This window comes from Myotis nattereri (genome assembly GCF_964212035.1).
Source record: "Myotis nattereri genome assembly, chromosome: 11".
NCBI classification, from domain to species: domain Eukaryota; kingdom Metazoa; phylum Chordata; class Mammalia; order Chiroptera; family Vespertilionidae; genus Myotis; species Myotis nattereri.
Window position 1 is genome coordinate 72,127,900 of NC_138086.1, and position 21,131 is coordinate 72,149,030.

Sequence of the window (21,131 nt, forward strand, 5' to 3'; positions counted from 1 at the left end):
TAGAATAACTTGATAATGTCATCTTGCAAGAAGGATGCTATCCAGGACTGAATTTTTCTCATATTCCAGATGCAATTTTATTTGAAAGATCCAGATGATATGCCAACAGTCTAAAATGTATGTAAATGACATAGCAAGCAGTGCAATATGGAAAAAAAAATTAGTTATTTATTCAGATGATTCTGAAACTATACATGTGCATGTATCTTCACTAAGTGAAAAGGTCATCATTTCTGAATAAGAACCAAGGACCAAATACTGGCCTCCCTTGGCAGTGACATTTAGATACTGTTATTCTCAATGTCATACACCAGACATTCACATTTGATTTATTGCTTATTCTTTCAAAATCAGTAAAAGCAATAATGGGAAAGATATGTTTGCTCATTTACTCATGTATATGTTTATTTTCCATTTCTTCATGATACTTTCTCTGAGTGCTTTCAAATAAGAGTCAAAATGGAAATTATGTTAGAGCTAAATTTTATCTTTGGTAATATGTACAGCACGTGACTTCAGAAGAAATCATGTCATTGAGAATAAAATATATTCCCAACAAATATTTCGCTTGCATTGCCACCATTACACCTAGAGGACTCCTGTCAAGGTCAACAGGAACCTCCATGTTGCCCAAATTCAGTAGTCATTTCTCAGTCAGATCAGAAGTTATATGATTTACCAGCAGCATTTGTTTATTCTGTCTTTTTTTAAAAAAATTATCTTTATTCTTGAAAGTATTAAAGAAATCCCCACCACCACCATTGCCCCCCTCCGCCCTGCTCCTGCCCCCTCCCGATGCCCTCATCACACTACTGTCTGTGTCCACGGGTTATGCATATAAATTCTTTGGTTAATCTGTCTTGTTCTGTCTTGTCTTGTTCTGTCTTCTTAACACTCTTTCTTTGCTCTCTCTTTGTTCTCATCTTACCACAGTGACAGCTCCTTCTCTCTATTTTGCTGGTTTCTCCCTAAATTCTTGGTTCCCGGAGGGCGCCTGGTCTCAGTCCTCCAGGCGTTGCTCTTACCACCTGCACTCTCTCCCTCCCGCCCTGCTCTCCTCCAGCCCCTGGCTCTAAGAAACTCCTAAGGCGAACACTGCTGACTGGAGCTCTGAATCTTTTTCTGACTCTTGTAGCCCTGACTCCTGCTAGGCATCTCCCCATGGATGTCTCATTAGCGTCTCATGTTTAAAGTCCTGATTTCTCACGTTTAAAGTCCTGATTTCCTGGTTTCCCAGCAGAACCATGTGGGGCCCAGCTGTAAGGTAACATGCTAACCCCATGGTCGGCAAACTGCGACTCGCAAGCCACATGCAGCTCTTTGGCCCCTTGAGTGTGGCTCTTCCTAAGCCTTAGGAGTACCCTAATTAAGTTAATAACAATGTACCTACCTATATAGTTTAAGTTTTAAAAATGTGGCTCTCCAAGAAATTTCAATCGTACTGTTGATATTTGGCTCTGCTGGCTAATGAGGTTGCCGACCACTGTAATAACCTATTAGTACAGGAGATTTTGGAGGATGGAGAGGCAGAGCAATAAAAATGTCCCACAAGGACAGGGACAGGTGGACAAATGTTAAACTGCCTAATGGATTATTACTTCATGTCTCTGTGCTTTGGTTTCCTCATCTAAAAAGTAGAAAGAATAACCAGATATACTTCATAGGGTTGTTGTAAAAAATTGATGAGATAACCCATGCAAAGTCCTTAGCAAAGGCACTTAATAAATATCCAATAAGTATTAGCTGCTGTTGGGGGTAACAAACACACAAAAAGTGGGGGGAAAATCAAACAGCTTGATTTCCTCTCCTTTATGGGCTTCTGCTGTTTTGGGAAATGACATGACAATTCCATTTTACCAGTTGTTCAGTCCTGTAGTTATCTTTGATTCCTCTCTCTCATGCCTCCCATCGGAACCTCAATAAATCCTAGCGGTTCTACCTCCAAATCCAGAACCTGACCATGTGTTACCCACTGGACTGCCACTACCCGAGTCTGAGTTGCCATCAAGTCTAGAGTAGAGCAGCGGCCTCCAAACAAGGAGGCCTTACTCTCCCTTTGTCCTCTCTGTTGTCCATACATGAGCAGAAGTGATGTTATTGCTGTTCGTTTTGTTTCAGGTAAAGTCACTCCCTCAATGTCTCCTACTTCATTCAAAGCAAAACCAAAGCCCTCTGCACGGAGCCCATGGGCTTTTCTGACCTTTCCTATCACTCTCCCCTCGGACTCACTGGGTCTGGCCCCACTGGCCTCCCTGCTGCCTTTTACACACGCCAGGGTGCTCCTGCCTTACAGGCTTATGCCAGGTTTTACTTTTGCAACCAAATATTTAGGGGCCTGTTTTGCTCTCATTCCATTAATTCTCTGCTTAAAACTCTGCTGATTTTCCTTCCTAGTACTGATTGCTGACACATACTTTCAACAGGCATTTATTGTCTGCTTCCTTCTTCACGCCCATCTATTCCTACAGCATAGAATATGAGCTCGGGGAGCGGAGGAAATTTGTTTGGTTTATTTAGAGCAGTGCCTGCAACATAGTAGGTGCTCACCAAAATCAAATGAATGAATGAAATGACATCTATTTCAATGAGCATTTATTTTCCTGGGCATCTCTAAAACATTTTATAAACATTTTATGAATCACAAGAGATAATAATTTATTTTGACAACAAATAATTGTCAGACTCTCGAAGAAAGAAATTCATATTATTAAAACTTACAATTATCCATCCAGAATATTATAGCTGGTGGTAATCCAATTGGAGGTCTGCAGGGAAGTACCAAAGACTGGCCACTTCGAAGTGTGATTGGTTCAAGTTTTTCTTTGGTCCACAATGGTGACCCTATGATATGAAATAACAACTTCTAAGTTATTTCTGGATTGAAAAAGAAAAAGAGCACTAGAAAGACAAACTAAACTTTTGGGAAAATTGTAACTCCGCATTTGTGTATATTAGGATAACAAGAAAATAAATTTTAAATACAGTGTTGAAAGTAAAAAAAAAAAAAAAAGAGAGAGAAAGACAATTTTCATTCTCTGCCATTATTAGTATAAATTCTGAGTCAGTGATTCCAAGCCTAGGAGCTCATATTAAATAAATCACTAAGAAGATACCTAATAATTTCATTACAAGCATGTTCTTTACAAAAGAATGGAAAACGCTTAAACGGCCAAAGACTTGTAAAACAAATAACATAACTATACACCTACACCTTTTAATATCGTACAGTATTATATAAGTATACTTATTGATAAAACTGATGTGAGAATATACATATCGTAGTTAAGTCAGAAAAGGTTATAAAATAGTACTTCAGAATGAGCTCATTTTAAACACATACAAACATATCTAGAAAAAAAGCAATAATTATTTTCTTGAATGGAAGAATTCATGAGTAACTTTTAAATTTGTTTTTTATTTGGAATTAATTTTTTATATAATGAACATATATTACATATGTAATTAAAAAAGCTTTTAAAATGATTAGAACTGCCAATGGTCATTTTTCTTGAAATACATGCTCTTGCGCTGTTGAGAGGATTTGGGTATAGAACACTGCAAAACAGCCACGTAATAGCAAGGTAGTGAGGCCACTCTATTTCTACCTGAATTTTGAAACAAGAATGTTTTAAAAAGATAACACACCTCATCACCCATTTCATACTGAATTTATTCCATCTGGCTGTAGGAAGTTTGTTCATACATACAATACATAAGAAATCAATAATTAGATCAATTTGGGAAAGAAACACTTTTCTTACCCCGGGTGTTTTTTTTATTATTATTATTATTCTGGACCTGTATAAAAGACATGCTAGACTGACAAAGAAATAGGCTGAGGAACTTAGGGTAAAGTGGAAAGGAGCAATAATTTTTATGCAAAACAAAGTCAGATTATTGGAATCAATGCTATTACTAGTATATACTCGTAATAGTATTTGGATGACGTAATAGATGCTGAGTTTCAGAGCCATGCTTTAAAAAGAGCCACCTGTTGGTGGACAGGTCCCACTTACTGGACGGACGAACAACAATGTTGTTAGAAATTGCAGCTCCACGTTCGTTCCTGGCTGTGCACTGATAGACTCCTTCGTAGGTCTCTGCTTTCCCTTCGCTCATAATGTTAATTATGAGGGTTCCCGAGCCAGCCTTCATGGTGACGAGAGGGTCTTTATCTATGTCAAAATGAGTCCCATTTCGGGTCCAGGAGAAGCTGCCCAAGACATAAAAACAGGATTACGTACTCTTTAACAAGTTCCTAGTAGTTTATGCGTTTTCAGAAACAGTTATTACATTTTGATATTCCGTAAAAGTGCAATAGGCTTCACACCTAAAACGTTTCATTGAATCATGACTTACAAAAGAGTGCCGGCCACACATTTTAAGGTACATGTCTTTATTAGAACTACCCAAAATCTGACTCAATAAAGAAATCATGCACACAAATTGCCTGTCACTTTTCAAAGAAATACAGAAAGGAGGCCTCCTAGGCACACTATCTTAACGCTTCATTAGCATTTTCATTGTCAACTCCATTGTTCATAGAGTTGACCTATCTACAACAATTTGCTCTGGGCTGAAATGTGACAAGGAAGGCCTTCAAAGTAATCAGACAAGTTTCAAATTGCCAAAGTGCAAAGTGTAGGATGGGAAGAAATACTAGTTCAGTGGCGTTTTAAATGTTGGTAATTAAAAGTGGTAAATCTATATATAATGTATTTTGAGAAGTGTTTAATTCTAGAGATAATTTCTATAAATTCCATAGGCAGTATTTCAAATTATCAACTGAAATTCTTCTTTCTCAGTTTTATTTATATAGAAGATTTTCTTATATAAAAGTCACAGTGCTCGTGTAACTAAACGCTTTATAACTAGTCACAAGGGCCATGCTCACACAAAGGGATACATCTCTAAACTTCACTGTTTTCCAGGACCGCTTGGATTTCCCTTCTCACTGCTCTCCTTGTAGTAAGAGTTGTGACAACTGCTAGGGTGGGAGGCAGTATGGTGGGTGCCACTGGCATATACTCAGTACAGGTTGGAGATGCTGCTAAATAACCTACAATGCCCAAGACAGCCCCCATTCCCACAACAAAAAATTATCTGTCCACAATATCAATAGTGCTGAGATAAAGTACACGTAAAACTAAAGGGAACTCCACCAAATTATATCGTGTTAGGGCTTGAGTGTTAGAGTGTTTCTAATAAGTCAGACTATATTGTTTTGAAGCAAGCCTTTGATGAAAGATTTTTATATACTTCAGTATTTAGTATACATTAATTTTTCCCTCAGGTGCTAGTCTGTGCTAGTTTTGTAAGGCCAGCAATAGACAAATTCAGAAATAAAATATTTGAGATTCAAGACGGTGGCAGATTAGATGGAAGCTATACTCACCTCCTCCCAAAACCAAACTGGAGTTTCAACTAAAGTATAGGAAAATCACCCCAAAGAACCAGCTGAAGACCAGCTGGAGAGAAGTCTTACAGTCAAGGACTTGGAGAGGAGGACACATTGAAACTGGTAGGAGGTATGGAGGTACAAGAGGGATGTCAGGGCACTCACAGGCAGCAGCTGAAGTTCTAGAAGGATATCTCAGCTGTGCGAGGGCTCCCCTTAGAAGTGTGGGGTCTAAACCCCAAGCCAGACTCTCCAGGCAAGAGTGCCAGAACTCGGAAAGAAGCCTACAATAACATCTGGCTGGGAAAAGCAGGAGGTTTCTGTCCCCAGGGAGAGATGGCTAGAAATGCGGGCACCCTCTTAAAGGGCCAAGGCACAAAATTTAATTTGTAGTCACTCATCCTGGGATCAAGTGGAGGGAGGGCAGAGTGGACTAGAGCTGTGTGAGCACAGTCTGGGGTTGGTGGCACTGGGAAGAGAGCTGAGAGGTCAGCCACCAGGATCCCTGTGCTGAGTCATTCCCCTACGCTGCAGAAGCCATCTTTCTCAGGCAAAACATTCCCCTCCATGCATCATCAGCCTGGGGGGAAGCAACAGCTCCAACAATTGGAAGTGCTCCCATACCACCCTGTGGACCTTCTTACACCATACATAAGAATAGCAAACTCAAAATGGATAAAAGAGTTAAATGTTAGACTGGAAACCATAAAAATTTTAGAAGAAAACATAGAAGTAAAATCTCAGACATTCCACTAAATGGGAGAACATATTTGTTGATACATCTGATAAGGGGTTAATATCCAAAGTTTATAGAGAACTCATGCAACTCAACATCAAAAAAACCCAAAAAACAATCCAATTAAAAAATGGGCAAAGGACCTGAATAGACACTTCCCCAAAGAGGACATATGGATGGCCAATAGACCTATGAAAAGATGCTCAAAGTCATTGATCATCAGAGAGATGCACATTAAAACGACAATGAGGTATCACCTCACACCTGTCAGAGTGGCTACCATCAACAAATCAACAAATGACAAGTGTTGGTGAGGTAGAGAAAATTGAACCCTTGTGCACTGTTGGTGGGAATGCAGATTGGTACAGACATTGTGGAAAGCAGTATGGAGTTACCTCAAAAAATTAAAAACGGAACTGCCTTTGACTCAGTAATTTGACTTCTTGCAATTATCTAAAAAACAAAACAAAACGACAACCCCAAAACACTAATTCAAAAGAATATGTGCACCCCTATGTTCACTTCAATGCTATTTACAGTAGCCAAGATTTGGAGGCAGCCCAAGTGTCTATCAGTAATGATTGAATAAAACAGCTATGTTACATTCACTCAATGGAATACTATTCAGCTGTAAAATGGAAGAAAATTTTACCCTTTGCGACAGCATAGAATAGATTGACTTGGAAAACATTTTGCTAAGTGAAATAAGCCAGTTAGAAAAAGACAAATACCATATGATTTCACTCATGTGGAATTTAATGAACAAACTGAACTAACAAGCAAAACAGAAACAGACTCATAGATAGAGAGCAGGCAGATACCTCTGGTGAGGGGAGGTGGTGATGAAGGAATTGAGCAAGTAATAAAAAGAAAGAAAGAACTCATGGACATAGACAACAGTGTGGTGATTGTGGTGGGGGGAGGTGGAAGAAGGCATAGGGGGGATAAATGGTGATGAAAAAAGAAAATAAATAAATTTTAAAAAAGAGATTTTTTAAAAAATTGCAAATCATGTATCTAATATAGCACTTGTATCTAGAATATATAAAGAACTCTCACAACTCAATAATTAGAAGACAAATAACTCAATAAATGAGCAAATTATTTAAATAGATATTTCACCAAAAAAGATATAGAAGTATTTAGTAAGCATATGAAAAGGTGTTTCACGTTGTTACTCATTAGAGAAATGCAAATTAACATCTTTTCATACTCACTAGAATAGCTAAAATCAAGATAGACAATAACAAGTGTTGGAGAGGATGGGGAGAAATAGGAACATTTATACATTGCTGATGGGGACATAGAATGGGAGAGCCACTTTGGAAAATGGTTTGGTAGTTTCTTTAAAAATTAAACATATATTTATCATAAAACCCACAAATTACACTCTGAAGTATCTACTCAAGAAAAATAAAACCAAATGTCTACACAAAGACTTGCACAGAATGTTCATTGCAGTATCATTCATAATAGCCAAACATTATGCCAACTGAAAGATGCCAAATGTACAGAAGAGTACATGTTATATTCAATTTAGATGAAATCTATGGAGAAAGAAATTATATTAGAGCCTGAGGCTCAGGGTAGTGGGGAGATTTACTGCAAAAGAGCATAAGGGAACTTTGGGGACAAAGGAAAAGTTCTAAAACTGAGTGGTGATTGTTGCACAATAGCCAATTGGTTAAAAATAAGCAAACACTTACAATGGGTAAATTTTACGGTATATAACTAAAGGATATTTTTTGTTAAAAAAAGAAGAAAAAATTCAGAAATTTTCACTTTTTATTATTAAAAATCCACATTACGTTTTCATAATAATAACCTAACTCTCCCAAGTTCCTATATATTACTGGACAAGTTATCAAGCATCCACTAATTAACTGTGGGGTCATGGGTAAGATATCTAGAATTACTAGGGATCAGTTTCCCACCTATAAAATATATTCATTGGACCAGATAATCTCTAGCATCTCTCCCAACTCTAACATGCCATGCAGTGCTCACTGCAAGATCCATTTGGAAAATCTTGAGTTACTGAACCCAGCCAAGTTAGTAAACCTACTTACAGCTATTTTACAGACCTCTCTAGAGATAGGAAGGATCTGAGAAATCATCAAATTCAAGTTCTTTATTTTACAAATACAGATACTGAGGCCCAGAAAAGAGGGATGTGCCTATGTCCTAAGGCCATGAGAGCCACTAGCACGCTCTTTCCACATCTCCCCACAATTTTTAGAGCATTTTACAGAAGGGCATGAATGCAGAAATGCTACCTGGGTTTCCAAAAAAGGACAGACTGTAAGTAGAGGGACAAAACGGTGAGCCTACAAACGATACTTGGAAGATGTGCAGGACCTGAAATGAAGCTCATGTTAGCGCCAGTGCTTACGCTCAGTACATGACACCCACCTGGGCGGAGGCTTGCCTTGGGCCTCACATTGGATTACAATATTCTCTCGAGGGTCAACAATGTAATCTTTTGGAGACTGTTGAGTGATGGTTGGAGGTTGTACCACTTAATTGTAGAAAGAAGAACAATGTAAAGAAATAAATCACTTAATATCATAATAGCCATCATTTTTTTCTATAGCAAATCACTTACCCCAGACTAAATATGCTCCAAATGCTTTTAGTAATGTCTATGGTGGCAGCACCTGCCCCAGTCGATTCTAACCAGCAGTCTTCCTAAAACTTTGAAGTCAAGGAATAACTTCCTTTGGTAACCCATAGGTACTCACAAAGCCCATTTTCCCCCCACTAAAAGATTGGGAAAATAATTACCAATACAAGTTTAATATTAGGACAGTTTCTTTTCTGATGTAACAATGAGAATTTGCTCTAATTCCTTTGGTTCAAACAGGCCTTTCAATGAAATTTAAGTGATGATGCTGATTTGCATTTCTTAGTAAACAGTAACTGACTTATGCTCATTCGTGAGCTGATGTATGTTAATATACAGGGTGGGGCAAAAGTAGGTCTACAGCTGTTTATATGGAATATTATACAATAGTTAATAAATAATAATACAAGAATAAACTTTGTGTTTCGCATACTCACAACTGTAAACCTCCTTTTGCCCCACCAGGTATGTTGGGAACAAATAAATTTGAGAACTGAATGTTTAAAAGATGATTAAGTTAGAGACTGGACATGCCTTATTAGAACCAGGATTTAGGTGGCTAGTAGGAACAAAGGTAAAAGTCTTATTTAGAAGATAAATAGATTTGGGAAGTTCCCTGTTACAGGAGATAATATTTTCATTCCACTCTTCAAAGTGTTACATGATTATTTATTATCAAATCATAGGGCAAAACCGTTATTGACCCAGAGCAATTTAATCTGAAGAAAGCTGGTTTCTGGACATCCAACACTCAATTCACTCTAAAATTACCATGTTCTTTTTGTGAAATCAGAATCAGGAGTGTTAGAACAGGGGAGGACTAGAGCAAGTATTGATTTCAGCTTATTGTTTTGCTTAGGGCAGCAACTAGGCTTGACTAGGAAGGCACACAGCAGAGAAAAGAGCCAAACTCTCCGGGTAGAAACCACTGACTTGCACACCTCCATGGAGAGCCATTCATATGGACCAGAGTTCCTCAACCAGGGCAGTTTGCCCCCACCCCTTGGGGGGACATTTGGCCGTATCTAGAGATGATCTTGGTTGTCACCTCTGAGACCAGGGGTGGTACTGGCATCTGTTATTGCAGAGGCCAGGGGTGCTGCTAAACATTTTACAATATATAGTGCCCCCCTCCTGAACAAACAGTTATCTCAATCATTGAAGTTTTTCATATTCTCCATCTACCCTTTCCTTTGCCCATGTTCTGTGCTTGCTTTGGGAAACTCTTCCACTGCCACCCAAGTGTTTCCCTAAGCTTAATAACTGCGCTCTGCTCTTGCCTTTCTTTATTGTGGCGAATTGTGGCCAGAGCTAAATTTATCATTTCCACATCGAATGTCTTATAAACCTGCAAATATGGATTTCTTGTGTTGCTTGGTCTCCAGCCTTGTGCTGTCCACCAGACATCTTTTACTAAATACCCAAATGACACCTAAAAACAGGTCAAAAGGTGAACCCATCGCTGTCTCTTTTTTTTTATTGTGTACCTATTAAATGCAGGATACTGGACAGTATCAATTTCTCCTCCTTTAGTAAGATCTGTCCCCCTCCTTGGCCTCCTGATGAGCCAGCTGCTCTTCGCAGCCTCCACCATGACAGAAACCTCATTCTTCCAGCCCTGTCAGCTCCCGATGTTGGCTAGCAGTTTGGTCTGGTGGATAAGAACTAGTCTGTTTCTTTCTTACCAGTTTTGAGACCTCAAGCAAATTTTTTAACTTCTGTAAGACCTAGTTTCCTTAGAGAGAAAATGGGGTTTCAAAGAAGTATCTAATTCCTAGAATCACTAGAGGATTAAATAAAACAATCTGTGTAAAATTATTAGTATATGCCATTACTATAATGGTTCAGTAATGTTAGCTATGTTTACATTATTATCACAATCATTTCTATTTGGACCAGCTTCACCTTTGAGTGATCCTGTATGCTCTGGGAGTATAGAGTTTGGGATGATGGAAAGAAACCTGGAATTTCACACCCAGGGAACAGTGAACATAGGTGGTAGGTGAGGGAATTCTTAGGAGTGACTCAGCCCAATTCCTCCTTCTTTTCTGCAAGTGGTAGAGGTGGACGACTAGTGGTATCAGACCCAGAACTTCTATTCATGTGTTTGCAATAGAATTGGCTTAGATGTCACCCCTAAGGAGTTTACCATCTAGACCTACCTATTTGAACAGTGCTTAGATCACCTAGCAACTAACAAATGTTTTGAAGTAATATGTAAAAAAGGTGGTTTCACATAATTTTCCTGGTTAATCCAACATCAAAGGATTTTTCATTTGCCTGAAAACTCTTTTTTTAGGCAGATGATAGATGCTGTTCAACTGGTGCTGAGGGGCAGCAAAAGTTTTTGCTTAGAGCAGGCCACTTGGAAACGCTGTGAGGGAGGGCTGTTTAGTGCCTTTTTCACACTTCAAAACAATATTCAAATTCCCCAGGCCATTATACCAATGGCACCTGGAAACACCTCACTACACGGTCCTCAAGCTGAAGAAGGATCAGAGGGTATACAGATGCCAACTGGATGAAGCGTCTGCATGCATCCAATTTCTAAAAGGTACCAAAAGACATGTCTGTATTCCAGCATTCCAAAAAGCATTTAGAACCAGATGGTCATTTTCTGTAAATTTAATGAATTTTCTCATTGAGTTACATCAGAAGTGAATAAAGCACAGACATTAGTAGAACACAGTATTGGTAAATGAAATATAGTAATACCTGAGTCTTCAGAATTCATGCAGGGGATATATTAAACTTGCTTCTTGGTATTTTAACATTTAGCCACAATAAATACACATGCTTAAAAACACGTTAGTCACAAAACATAAAATTGTGCATTTAATTCACACTATTCATTCAAAAACAAAGACATGGCCAAATTTTCGCATTGCCTAGTAATTGCCAAAAGACACTTACAGTCTTCAAGAAGTTTTGCTTTTTCCCCATCAATATCAGCAGTTGAGTGGGCAAACAGGATTAAAGAAAACCAGATGTTAGTAATAAGAACGTTAGAACCCTGAAGATAAAAGGGGCATCTTGACATGATTTGACCTAAAAAACTAGGATAGCAGAGCCTGAAGTTGTGAAGTGGTAGGAGAAAGAAGCTCCCATATGTGGGTTTGTTTATTCCTGTAGCAGTTATCCCATATCACACACGGAAGAACAAAAACATAATTCTTCCAGGAATAAGAATGGCTATTTCCATTCCATCCATGTTGTGCTGGACAAGTAATTATGTTCAATTTGGGAAACAGCTGAAGTCTAAAATTATTCTGAGTTGTCACACACGGTGTAGTGTCTGATCCCACCATCCGAGACATCACTATGCACATGATAATAACACTTAACAATGGGAACATAGCCACAGTGACAATGTTCCATCCGAGACCAATCCAACGCTGATTTCAGGTTTTTATATTTCTATGGTTAATACCCATATCTGTAATAAACTTTTCAGATGGTCAGCATATTTCTGCTTTCAGAATCCCTCCAGCACCCAGGGATTGTCAGTAGCCGCCCCAAGGAGCGTCTCGGGTAGAAGGGATGTAAGGAATAGGGGCAGGGAAGCAATCACGTAAGTACGCAATTCAAATGATTCTGCAGGGCTGCCTGGCACGAGCACTTGCAAAGGTTAATGCAGGAGCCCCTGGTTGTCCTCGACTTCCTTTTCATCACGGTGATGCCTCTTCTCCATCAGCAGCAATAATTGAGTGAGCCATAGGTGACTATTTCCTTCTGATTATTAGATTGAACAGTCAGATTAAGGGGGAATAAAATATTTCTCTCCAGTGCTTTTATCTCTCTCCTACATACCTCTTAGGGCAAATGCTTACTTCAGCAATCCAACTCCAATGAGCCTAAGTGATCCTTTTTTTAATGGAAATTAAGGTAATTGAAAGAATATGTTTTGAAAATAAGCAAAATATTATATTTTTTTGTACTTTAGACTATAGAGGCACAGCAAAGGAATTCAACAAAGTGTGTGGCAAACCACATCTCTTCTTAGTGTCTTTCCACTGGCAGTTGCAACCTCTTTGGCAAAAAATGACATCCCAACAATCGAATAGCCCCGGGAAAGTACTATCTTCCTTGCACCTTGGAAAGCTTGCCAAACGGATGTTCTATTCAGGAAGCTAATGGATTTAAAGAAGTCATGCAGATTGGGGATAAAGAATAAATCAATTCTGAAGTTTAGTAATTGTCCAGATTTGAAATTCTAATTTCAGTGCAGGAAAAGTGATCAGTTGAAACCAAGCGTTGTCTTCATTTTTCATAAATAGGCCACACAGACCAGGGAGAGTCCAGCATATACTCAACTACTAGGAAAAGAGGAGGCTAATACAGTAGCTGTTCTTGTTCTATTTTAAACAGTGTTTTTGCAGATGACTTGTTGTATTTTCAAAATTTACATCTTGAGCCTGTCAGTGTGGCTCAGTGGTTGAGCAGTGACCTATGAACCAGGAGGTCATGGTTCAATTCCTGGTCAGGGCACATGCTGCAGTTTCGGGCTTGATCCCCAGTAGAGGGCATGCAGGAGGCAGCCGATGATGTTTCTCTCTCATCACTGATGTTTCTCTCTCTCTCCCTCTCCCTTCCTCTCTGAAAATTATATATAAATTATATATAAATTATATATTATTATATATATATGTTATATATAAATTATATATAAATTATATATAAAAAGAAAAATTAAATCTTGATCTTTGTTTTTTAAACAAAGAACGCTTTAGATAAGATGCATTTCCTTTATCTAAATTAATATTTAAGATTCAACAATCAAAGGTGAATTTTGTCTTGCCTGAAGAGAAATGAATTATGCATAGTTTGGGGATGTAAAAGTGGTGTGGGGTTGGCCGAGAGACTACCCCCCATCTTTTCCAGAGCACTCAGTATATGAGAGGGTGGAGAAGTGGGGAGGGTGTAAGCGGGGAGGTCTCCAGGATCATTTTAAAGTAATTCATACAGTTTTCTTGCAGGACTCCTTCTATAAAGAGTCCCCTGTGGGGAGGATCAGGGCAGCCCACAATTCACTCCTTCTCAGGCCAGCCCCTACCCCCTGGTACACAAAAGGCACCTGGGGGCGCAGAAAGATAATGATAGGGCGTGTGCAATGTGTCTGATCGTTTCAATGGCCATTTCTCTGGTGCGGTTCTTTATGAACACCAGGTGCTGAAGGTAAAAGCGAAATTAATTTTGATTAGCTTTTCAGTATCACACAGACACCTTCTCCATTCACACAGTTCAGAGTAACGGTAAATGCTGGGGAGGTTTTGACTCCCGGGCCTAAAAGCTTTAAAACGTTAATACTTACAATCAAGAGGCACATCCAGTGCACTAATCATCTGGCACAGGAAGAGAATCAGGGGCACTCTGCCTGCAGATAAGCGCTTCTTTTTCGGCATTATTTCCAGCTGCATTAGCTTAACTCCTGCTGAGACCCACAAGCCGAATTTCCTTTTCTTCTCTCACAAAAGATGTGTGTGCAATGTCTAAATAATTTTCATGCAGGAAACTGAAAAAGGACAGAATAAAAATTATAGTGTATTAAAAAGAAGGAAATGAAGAGCGGAAACTGGCAGCAAAGAAAATCAGTCCTGGATTATACATGAACTCTAAAAGCGAGCTAATTTTTAAATATTTAACTCTCGGGACTAGAATAATCATTTATTCATAAAGCAGCTGAAATCAGGTCAGAAATATTGGTAGTGATGCTAAGCAAAAATCTGTCTACTCTGCTATCTTTATTTTTCCATTTTACTTTTTACTTATTTTTTTATAATATTTTTTTATTGTTGATAGTATTACAGCTATCTCCCATTCCCGCCCCCCCTTACCTCCCTCCTCCCAGCCCCTACCCACCCCTCAGGGTCTTCCCTACCCTATTAACTGTGTCCATGGGCTATGCGTGTAAGATTATAAGTTTCTTGGTTTCTCTCTTCTGGTCCCCCCAACCCCATGTTGAGATATGTCAGTCTGTTCCATGTCTCTGTGCTTCACATTTTTTTGGTCAATTCATTTCCATTTTAAATATCTGCATTCACATCAGAGCCTGCCATGCCGTTCACACAAACTTGACTTGTAAGTCAGTTAAGAAGTGTGACGTTAGAGGGGAGGCCTATTGGCTACTCCATTCTAGAGATTATTTCTGGGAAACTCCAGGGCATTGCTGCAAATTTGCTTCAAACCCCACACTGATTTACCAGCTGAACTACTGACAATTCAGGCCTTCCCATCTTTCACTTAGACTAGGGCAGCAAATACGCCTGGGCTCTGCGTCCCAGGCCTTCCTCACTGATGTCACCCTCCTGAGCATTGTTAATTCTTTCTGAAGGGTCTTCTGTGGTTAAATATTGGGAGTAGCCATATGGGATCTACCAAATAGAGTTCAATATATCCTTAAACAGGTAATTTTAAAAACCCTTAATAATTTGGCTACATTTTATCCTACCAACCTTATCTGTTCCTATTTCCACATAACTTTTTTGTTTTGTTTGTTTGATGGTCTGTTTCTTTCTTAGGTCAATACCTTGAATTTTTCCACCTTTTTTGTCTTATCTATTCTATTCCTTCTCCCTGGAGTGCCCATTCCACCATATTTCCTTATTTCTCTATAGATCCAATTTATTTCTGTATAGATCTGTTAAAATTGAAACATTAGCTGATCATTAAAACTAGAAGTCATTTTCCCCCTAAAAAATCCTGAAATTCCTTACTTTAATCATCACATGTTAGATAGATAGATAGATAGATAGATAGATAGAGAATCAAATAGATTTTTTTTGCATTCATGCTCTCTACCCTACTCCTTCAGGCCTCTACCATCTTTGTATCCCTCTCCTTTCATGTCACCTAGTGTGCCTTGCACATTAACTGTTTACTGTCCACAGGAGAACATGAGCACAAACACAGAATACAGACGTGTTTTGCTAGCAACTGAGTTCTCATATAAACCTAATTACTATTGTAATTGGACACTTCTTGCTAAATAAATAAATAAATAAATAAATAAATAAATAAAAGAATTTACTGTGCTAAATATAGATACTATACATATATAAATATTTTGTGAATGAAACATCCATATTGTGTAGTTTCATTTAAGAACTAGAAAATTGGCTTTCCATAATATAATATATAAACAATCAGGCCCATTAAGCATTGAGAGGCAGGTATAGAAGCTCACACAACCATTTCTAACCCAAATACAAACCAGACTGTCTTTCTGTGTGTGTACATCAATTAGCCAAACTTACTTATGTCTCTCATGACCTTCTGTTGAATTGCTAACTTTGAATTTGCTCATAAGCTTCAGGAAAAATGACAATACCTAGCATAAATGGCACTAAAACAAGTTGATGTACATACTACACATATTTAGAGATAACAGAATCAAACACTGAGAAAACAAATGGCACACCTGCCTGATTTATGTGTCAGAGTAATTGAGTTTATTCGACTTAAGTGCCTTGCTCTCTGAATAGGTGCTGGAGAACTGAAACACTCTCTCAAAGGTGTACTAATACGTTATAATGCTCATAAGATCTTAAGCAACCACATACAATTTCTGTTTTAAGTTCTTCATTTATTATTTATTTTTCCTGGATGCCTTAACTAGTCATCCTTCAAAATCAAGAAAACCATTAGACAACTTCAACTAAAAGTAAGTATCATTCAACCTGCTTTACCTTTTAAGAGTATATATATGGAACAAAATATCGCATTTTAAATCACAGTGTTGCATAAAGAAAAAAAAATTAAGAAAAATTGAGAAAGCACTTACTTAAAGAGCCAGGAGTAAATCCTCACAATGAGAGAGGCATGAACTATGACAATTGAAAATGTGGTCTCTCTTCCAAGAAGTTGTAAGTTAACTGCACCAGTAGCCAAGAAATTGTGTCCAGGATAGGTTCTGTTTGAGGAGGACAAAGCAATGGCTCAGCCCATCCTCTGAAGCCTGCCCCTGGAAATTCACTCACTCCTCCTACGTATGCTGTCATAGGTGAAAAACCCAATGCCCAAGGACAGCATTGAGTCCCCAGCACTCAGTCAAAGTGCAAATCCAATCCAGCTACAAGAAATGACGCTTGCTCTCTGCAAGAGTAATGTGTGCTGTACGTCTCACAAAGAAACGCCACTGCTTCTGCACTCAATATTGATGTCGACGCCCTGCCCTGCCAGGAGCCCATCAGCTTTGTAGTTTACCTTGAAAAATGATGGTCATTCTCTCGTACATGAGAACCGTGAACAAAAACTAAACTTTTCATACAATGACATTCGAATAAATAAAACCCCAATATGAAACAGCAAGTCATGTGTAGTCAAAGCTAAAGAGTATGTGAGCACAATATAGCTTGTAATTTGGAAAAAAAAAAAATATTTGCCACAGACATTTTAAAGCATGCTGGAATGAAAGAAATGGTAGGTTCATCTTTGGAATATAAATCACCCTGATATTTGAAACCACAAATATTGTTAAAATGACCCAGACTAATGATAAACAATAAAGCCTTTTAATATTTTATTTAATGCCATTCAAAGCAACTTTTCACACTTGAACTCCAGAACCTCTTACCTCCTTTCTTCAGTAAACTTTTCATCATTAGTAAAGATATACAATTCAAGGGTCCCTTACTTCTTTTAGCCCAAAATTCATATTAAACCATACAGCAAATATTCCCCTGCATTATTTTGGTACACATATATATATATATTTAAAAACCTAAAGCTGTTATTAAGCCCAAGAAACATAGCTCTTGTGTTGTTTACTTAAAAAGTCTTGTCATTAGAAAGAAAATAAAATATTTTTCTTTCAAGTGAAAGATAAAATTAGTTTAATTAAGAAACTGGGAGGCCAAGCATTACTTACCACTTCATTCTAATCTGTACTTTTGAGCATCCCAGCATGGGTGGTTTAATGCTGACTGTACAACGTAAGATGACCCACTCTCTGAGCCAATAAACTTGTGACTGGATGCTCCTTGGCACACTCATCATTGCTCTCCTGACTCATCAGTGGCTGGCCTCACTGACTGGATAGCTAACTGCGTGAGACATTATCTTCACTGTGAAAGGCATTTTTCAGCAATGAACCTGAGGATGGTTACTTTTTATATTTTGTTCTGTATTTACCAATAAGCACATGAATGCCCATTAATAGCCCATACCTGTGCTTTTCAATCACAGTTTTTGGGTCTGAGACTATGGAAGGAAGGTTAGAGAGAATGGACAATGACTTCACATAATTAACACATCAACAAAGTCACCCTTAAATCTACGCAACAACACTACAATGAGTGCGCCTCAGAAAACAGTAGTTTGAGATGTGACTACAGAGATTGTCAAGGCAAACTTTATGAAGTACCAAGGAACAAGTTTCTAATTTCCTCCTAGCCCAAAGTGATGTCCCATAGTAGAGTTTCTACAAGGAATCTGGTAGCTAGAACCTGGAGTAGTACTGAAGGAAAGGTTAACAATTAACCGATTCTTTTATTTTTTACCCCAATAACAGATAATGGAATACAACTTGAAAATAGCTCAAATCTCCACTCCTCTGAGCAGTATAACTTATTTGATATTCATAAAAGCTCCAGGAAATAGGAAAGCAGGTATTATATGCATTTAATAGATGAGGAGAAAAAAACCAATCACAGTGGACGGCTATTATTCACCAAGAACCTTCCATGTGCCAGGAGTCACACTGAATCCACTCCCTGCTTTAATTTACCTCATCTTGTCAATAATCCCCAAAGGTAAATTCTATTACATGCTCCAATTTCCTGATACAGAACCCAAGATGCAAGGTGATAAAGTCATGTGCCTAAGGACACACAGTAAGAGAAGCTCCAGACCTAGAGCTCCAGTTCTGAAAAGTTCTGGAGCTTTTCAGTTATCTCACATTGTCACACCCTGAGAAGCCCTTAGCATTTCCCTCCCTCTCATATCCTCTTATTTTACATTTAGTCAGTTTGCAAACAGAATGACCAAGGTAGGCACTGGTGTTTAAAAATAAAAAAAGCATGAATGGTTTCTGATTATCAACAGATCTCCACAGTGTTGCCAAGAGCACAACTTCAGGGGCCTCTTCACGCTGGAGTCTATGAGAATGGTGCCAGCTGGGATTGTACCGAGTGCTGGCCCTGTACTTTTAAAGGAACCACAAGTCAGGATAATGTAGATAAGACACACTTTAAAAGTTAACTTAAAAGTAGGCAATATACGTACATATTACAATATTCATAAGGTACAAAAGACCATATAATTCAAAGTAAGCAAGCCAGAAACCAAGGTTCTCCCCTTGTGAGTGTTACTATTACCAAGTTTTGTAAGTCCTTCTGGAGATATTTGTTGCATAAAGAAGTATAAAAATACATAAAACAATGTTTTAAGGACCCCTCGGATTTAGAAAAAAATTTAAAGCCTTTTTGACTGGTGTTAAACAATCAAAAATATCAATGTCTTTCGATGGTATCTAATTACCTGCCACACGAAATTATTTTGATACTGGCTTTTCCACACCTCCTTTATTAAGCACAGAAACTACAAGAAAGGACATAGTAGATAGTGATATAATTAAGAGATCTGAGACAAAGGGATAAAGAATGCTTAATGAAAGTCCCCATGTGTAAGACTAATAGTGCCCCTGACCAAGGATGGCACCTGTTCTATATGTGTCCAGCCAATTATCTGTTGACAGTTGTCAGCACCAGCCTCAGGAATGAGAGAGCTGATTAGAAAAAGAAGGAATGATAGAAGAAGACAGAAAGATAATAGTGTTTCTCAAAAGAAGCCTTGCTCACTCCCACCTTCAAATCCAATTACAATTAGCTAAACAGAATGGAGAGAAGACTATTCCATTCTGAAGGCAAGCCATGCTCAGAGTCTGACTTTCGTCATTGACCCCACCATCCTGACCACGGCTAGAAGAATTAGGGGTTGGGGGGTCTGACCGAAGGCAGCAGCCACACAGAGCCTGTGAGATGACTTGGCTGTTGTAGATGGCTGAAGAATGACTGATGAAGTGGTAAGACATTCCTTTCTCGTGGGGAGGGTGAACATGAGGCTGAAAGAGAAAGTGAGTCAACAGTTTAGAGCAGGAAGAAAGGTCAAAGATCACCCAGAGGCAAGACAGCATGAGAAACCATGCGTAAGCAGAGGACATGACATAATCAAGAGTGGAATGAAGCCAGTAAACAGCAACAAGATCAACAGAAATAGAGACAGAGTCACTGAATGACACGGCATCTGTGGAGCACCTGACAGGTGACAACAAGTGTCTGCTCCTGTTGCACTATGGCAACCAGGCCTCTAAAACTCTAACAGGATGCTCCAATTCTTTATGAAGTTTGCCGGAATAGTGGTTGTGATTGAAATGTCTTCCTGTCTTCATTCTGCGAATTCTAAAACAAGCCTCCATTAACATGGCGGGTGAGCTGCTACATCGGTGGCCCCAGGAAGGACTCCCCCCAGCATCCATACCCATGGGGAGTCCCCTCTCACATGACTTTGGGCTTGGCCATGTGACATACTTTGACCAATGGGATTTTAGCAAGAACTATGCAAGCAGGGGTGCGCTGAACACTTGCACACTGGGGCTCATCCTCTTGTAATGTTCCCTCTGGGAAGTCTGAGCAGACTACGAAATGACAAGAGACTAATGGATAGAGACCGGGCATGTGAATGACTATTTCCGATTTTCTGGTCCCAACTGAGCTCCCAACTGAAGGCTTGTTAATACACATGCAACAGAAGAATCATCTGAGAGCGGAAGAGCCAGATGTTAGCCATCTGAGGGTTAACAAGCCCTCAGAATGATGATAAATAATAAATTATTGTTGTCTGAAGCCACCAATTATGGTGGTGATTTGTTATATAGCACAGATATGTGAAACAATTTATTAAGATAAATGGAGACTGGCTCTTGCTTGTGACAGAAAAACCCTACTATGCACATTTAAGAGAATCCTTAATGATTCAAATACAAGAGCAGGATTGGAACCACAGGAATTCTAAATAAACAGTATGGTGATACAGGTTTTCCCTCTAAAGTGATGTATCATTTTGCTTTTTCCTAGATATAGTTCCTTAAATATCTGTTGGTGCAGCCAAAAGGCACAGAAAGGTTACATTTCTTACACAAAACTTATATGCAGAATAAATAGAAGACAGTTATCACTGATGTCCAATGAATTTGCTCACACTAAAATAATTGTGGATAATTCCTAATTGAGAGTCTTAGGCATTACAGCAATTTATTTCTAATGCATAACAGCAAAAATTAAGCTAGAAACTGGCCTATTCTTTCATCAGAAGGCCTGCTTCCCAGTTGGTTTCCTTCCAATTATAAAACAAAAATGTTCTAATCTTTCAAAATGAAA

At 38.6% G+C, this 21,131-nt stretch overlaps 1 protein-coding gene across 12 annotated transcripts in view; it reads right to left on the minus strand.

Annotated features, from left to right (window-relative positions):
- Positions 1–14,181, minus strand: part of NRCAM (neuronal cell adhesion molecule) — a gene marked incomplete at its 5' end in the record, with an annotated part of 70,533 nt that extends 56,352 nt beyond the window's left edge. For 8 of the 12 annotated variants that reach the window (XM_081101819.1, XM_081101818.1, XM_081101815.1 and 5 more), the window contains 5 exons: positions 2,719–2,841; positions 4,017–4,213; positions 8,547–8,652; positions 11,671–11,688; positions 14,069–14,174. In XM_081101819.1, the coding sequence (XP_080957945.1) occupies positions 2,719–2,841; positions 4,017–4,213; positions 8,547–8,652; positions 11,671–11,688; positions 14,069–14,174 (550 nt within the window). Of the gene's footprint in view, positions 1–2,718; positions 2,842–4,016; positions 4,214–8,546; positions 8,653–11,670; positions 11,689–14,068 lie in introns of all 12 variants that reach the window. The other 4 variants (XM_081101809.1, XM_081101817.1, XM_081101808.1 and 1 more) reach the window with 1 other exon arrangement.
- Positions 14,182–21,131: the final 6,950 nt, after the last annotated feature.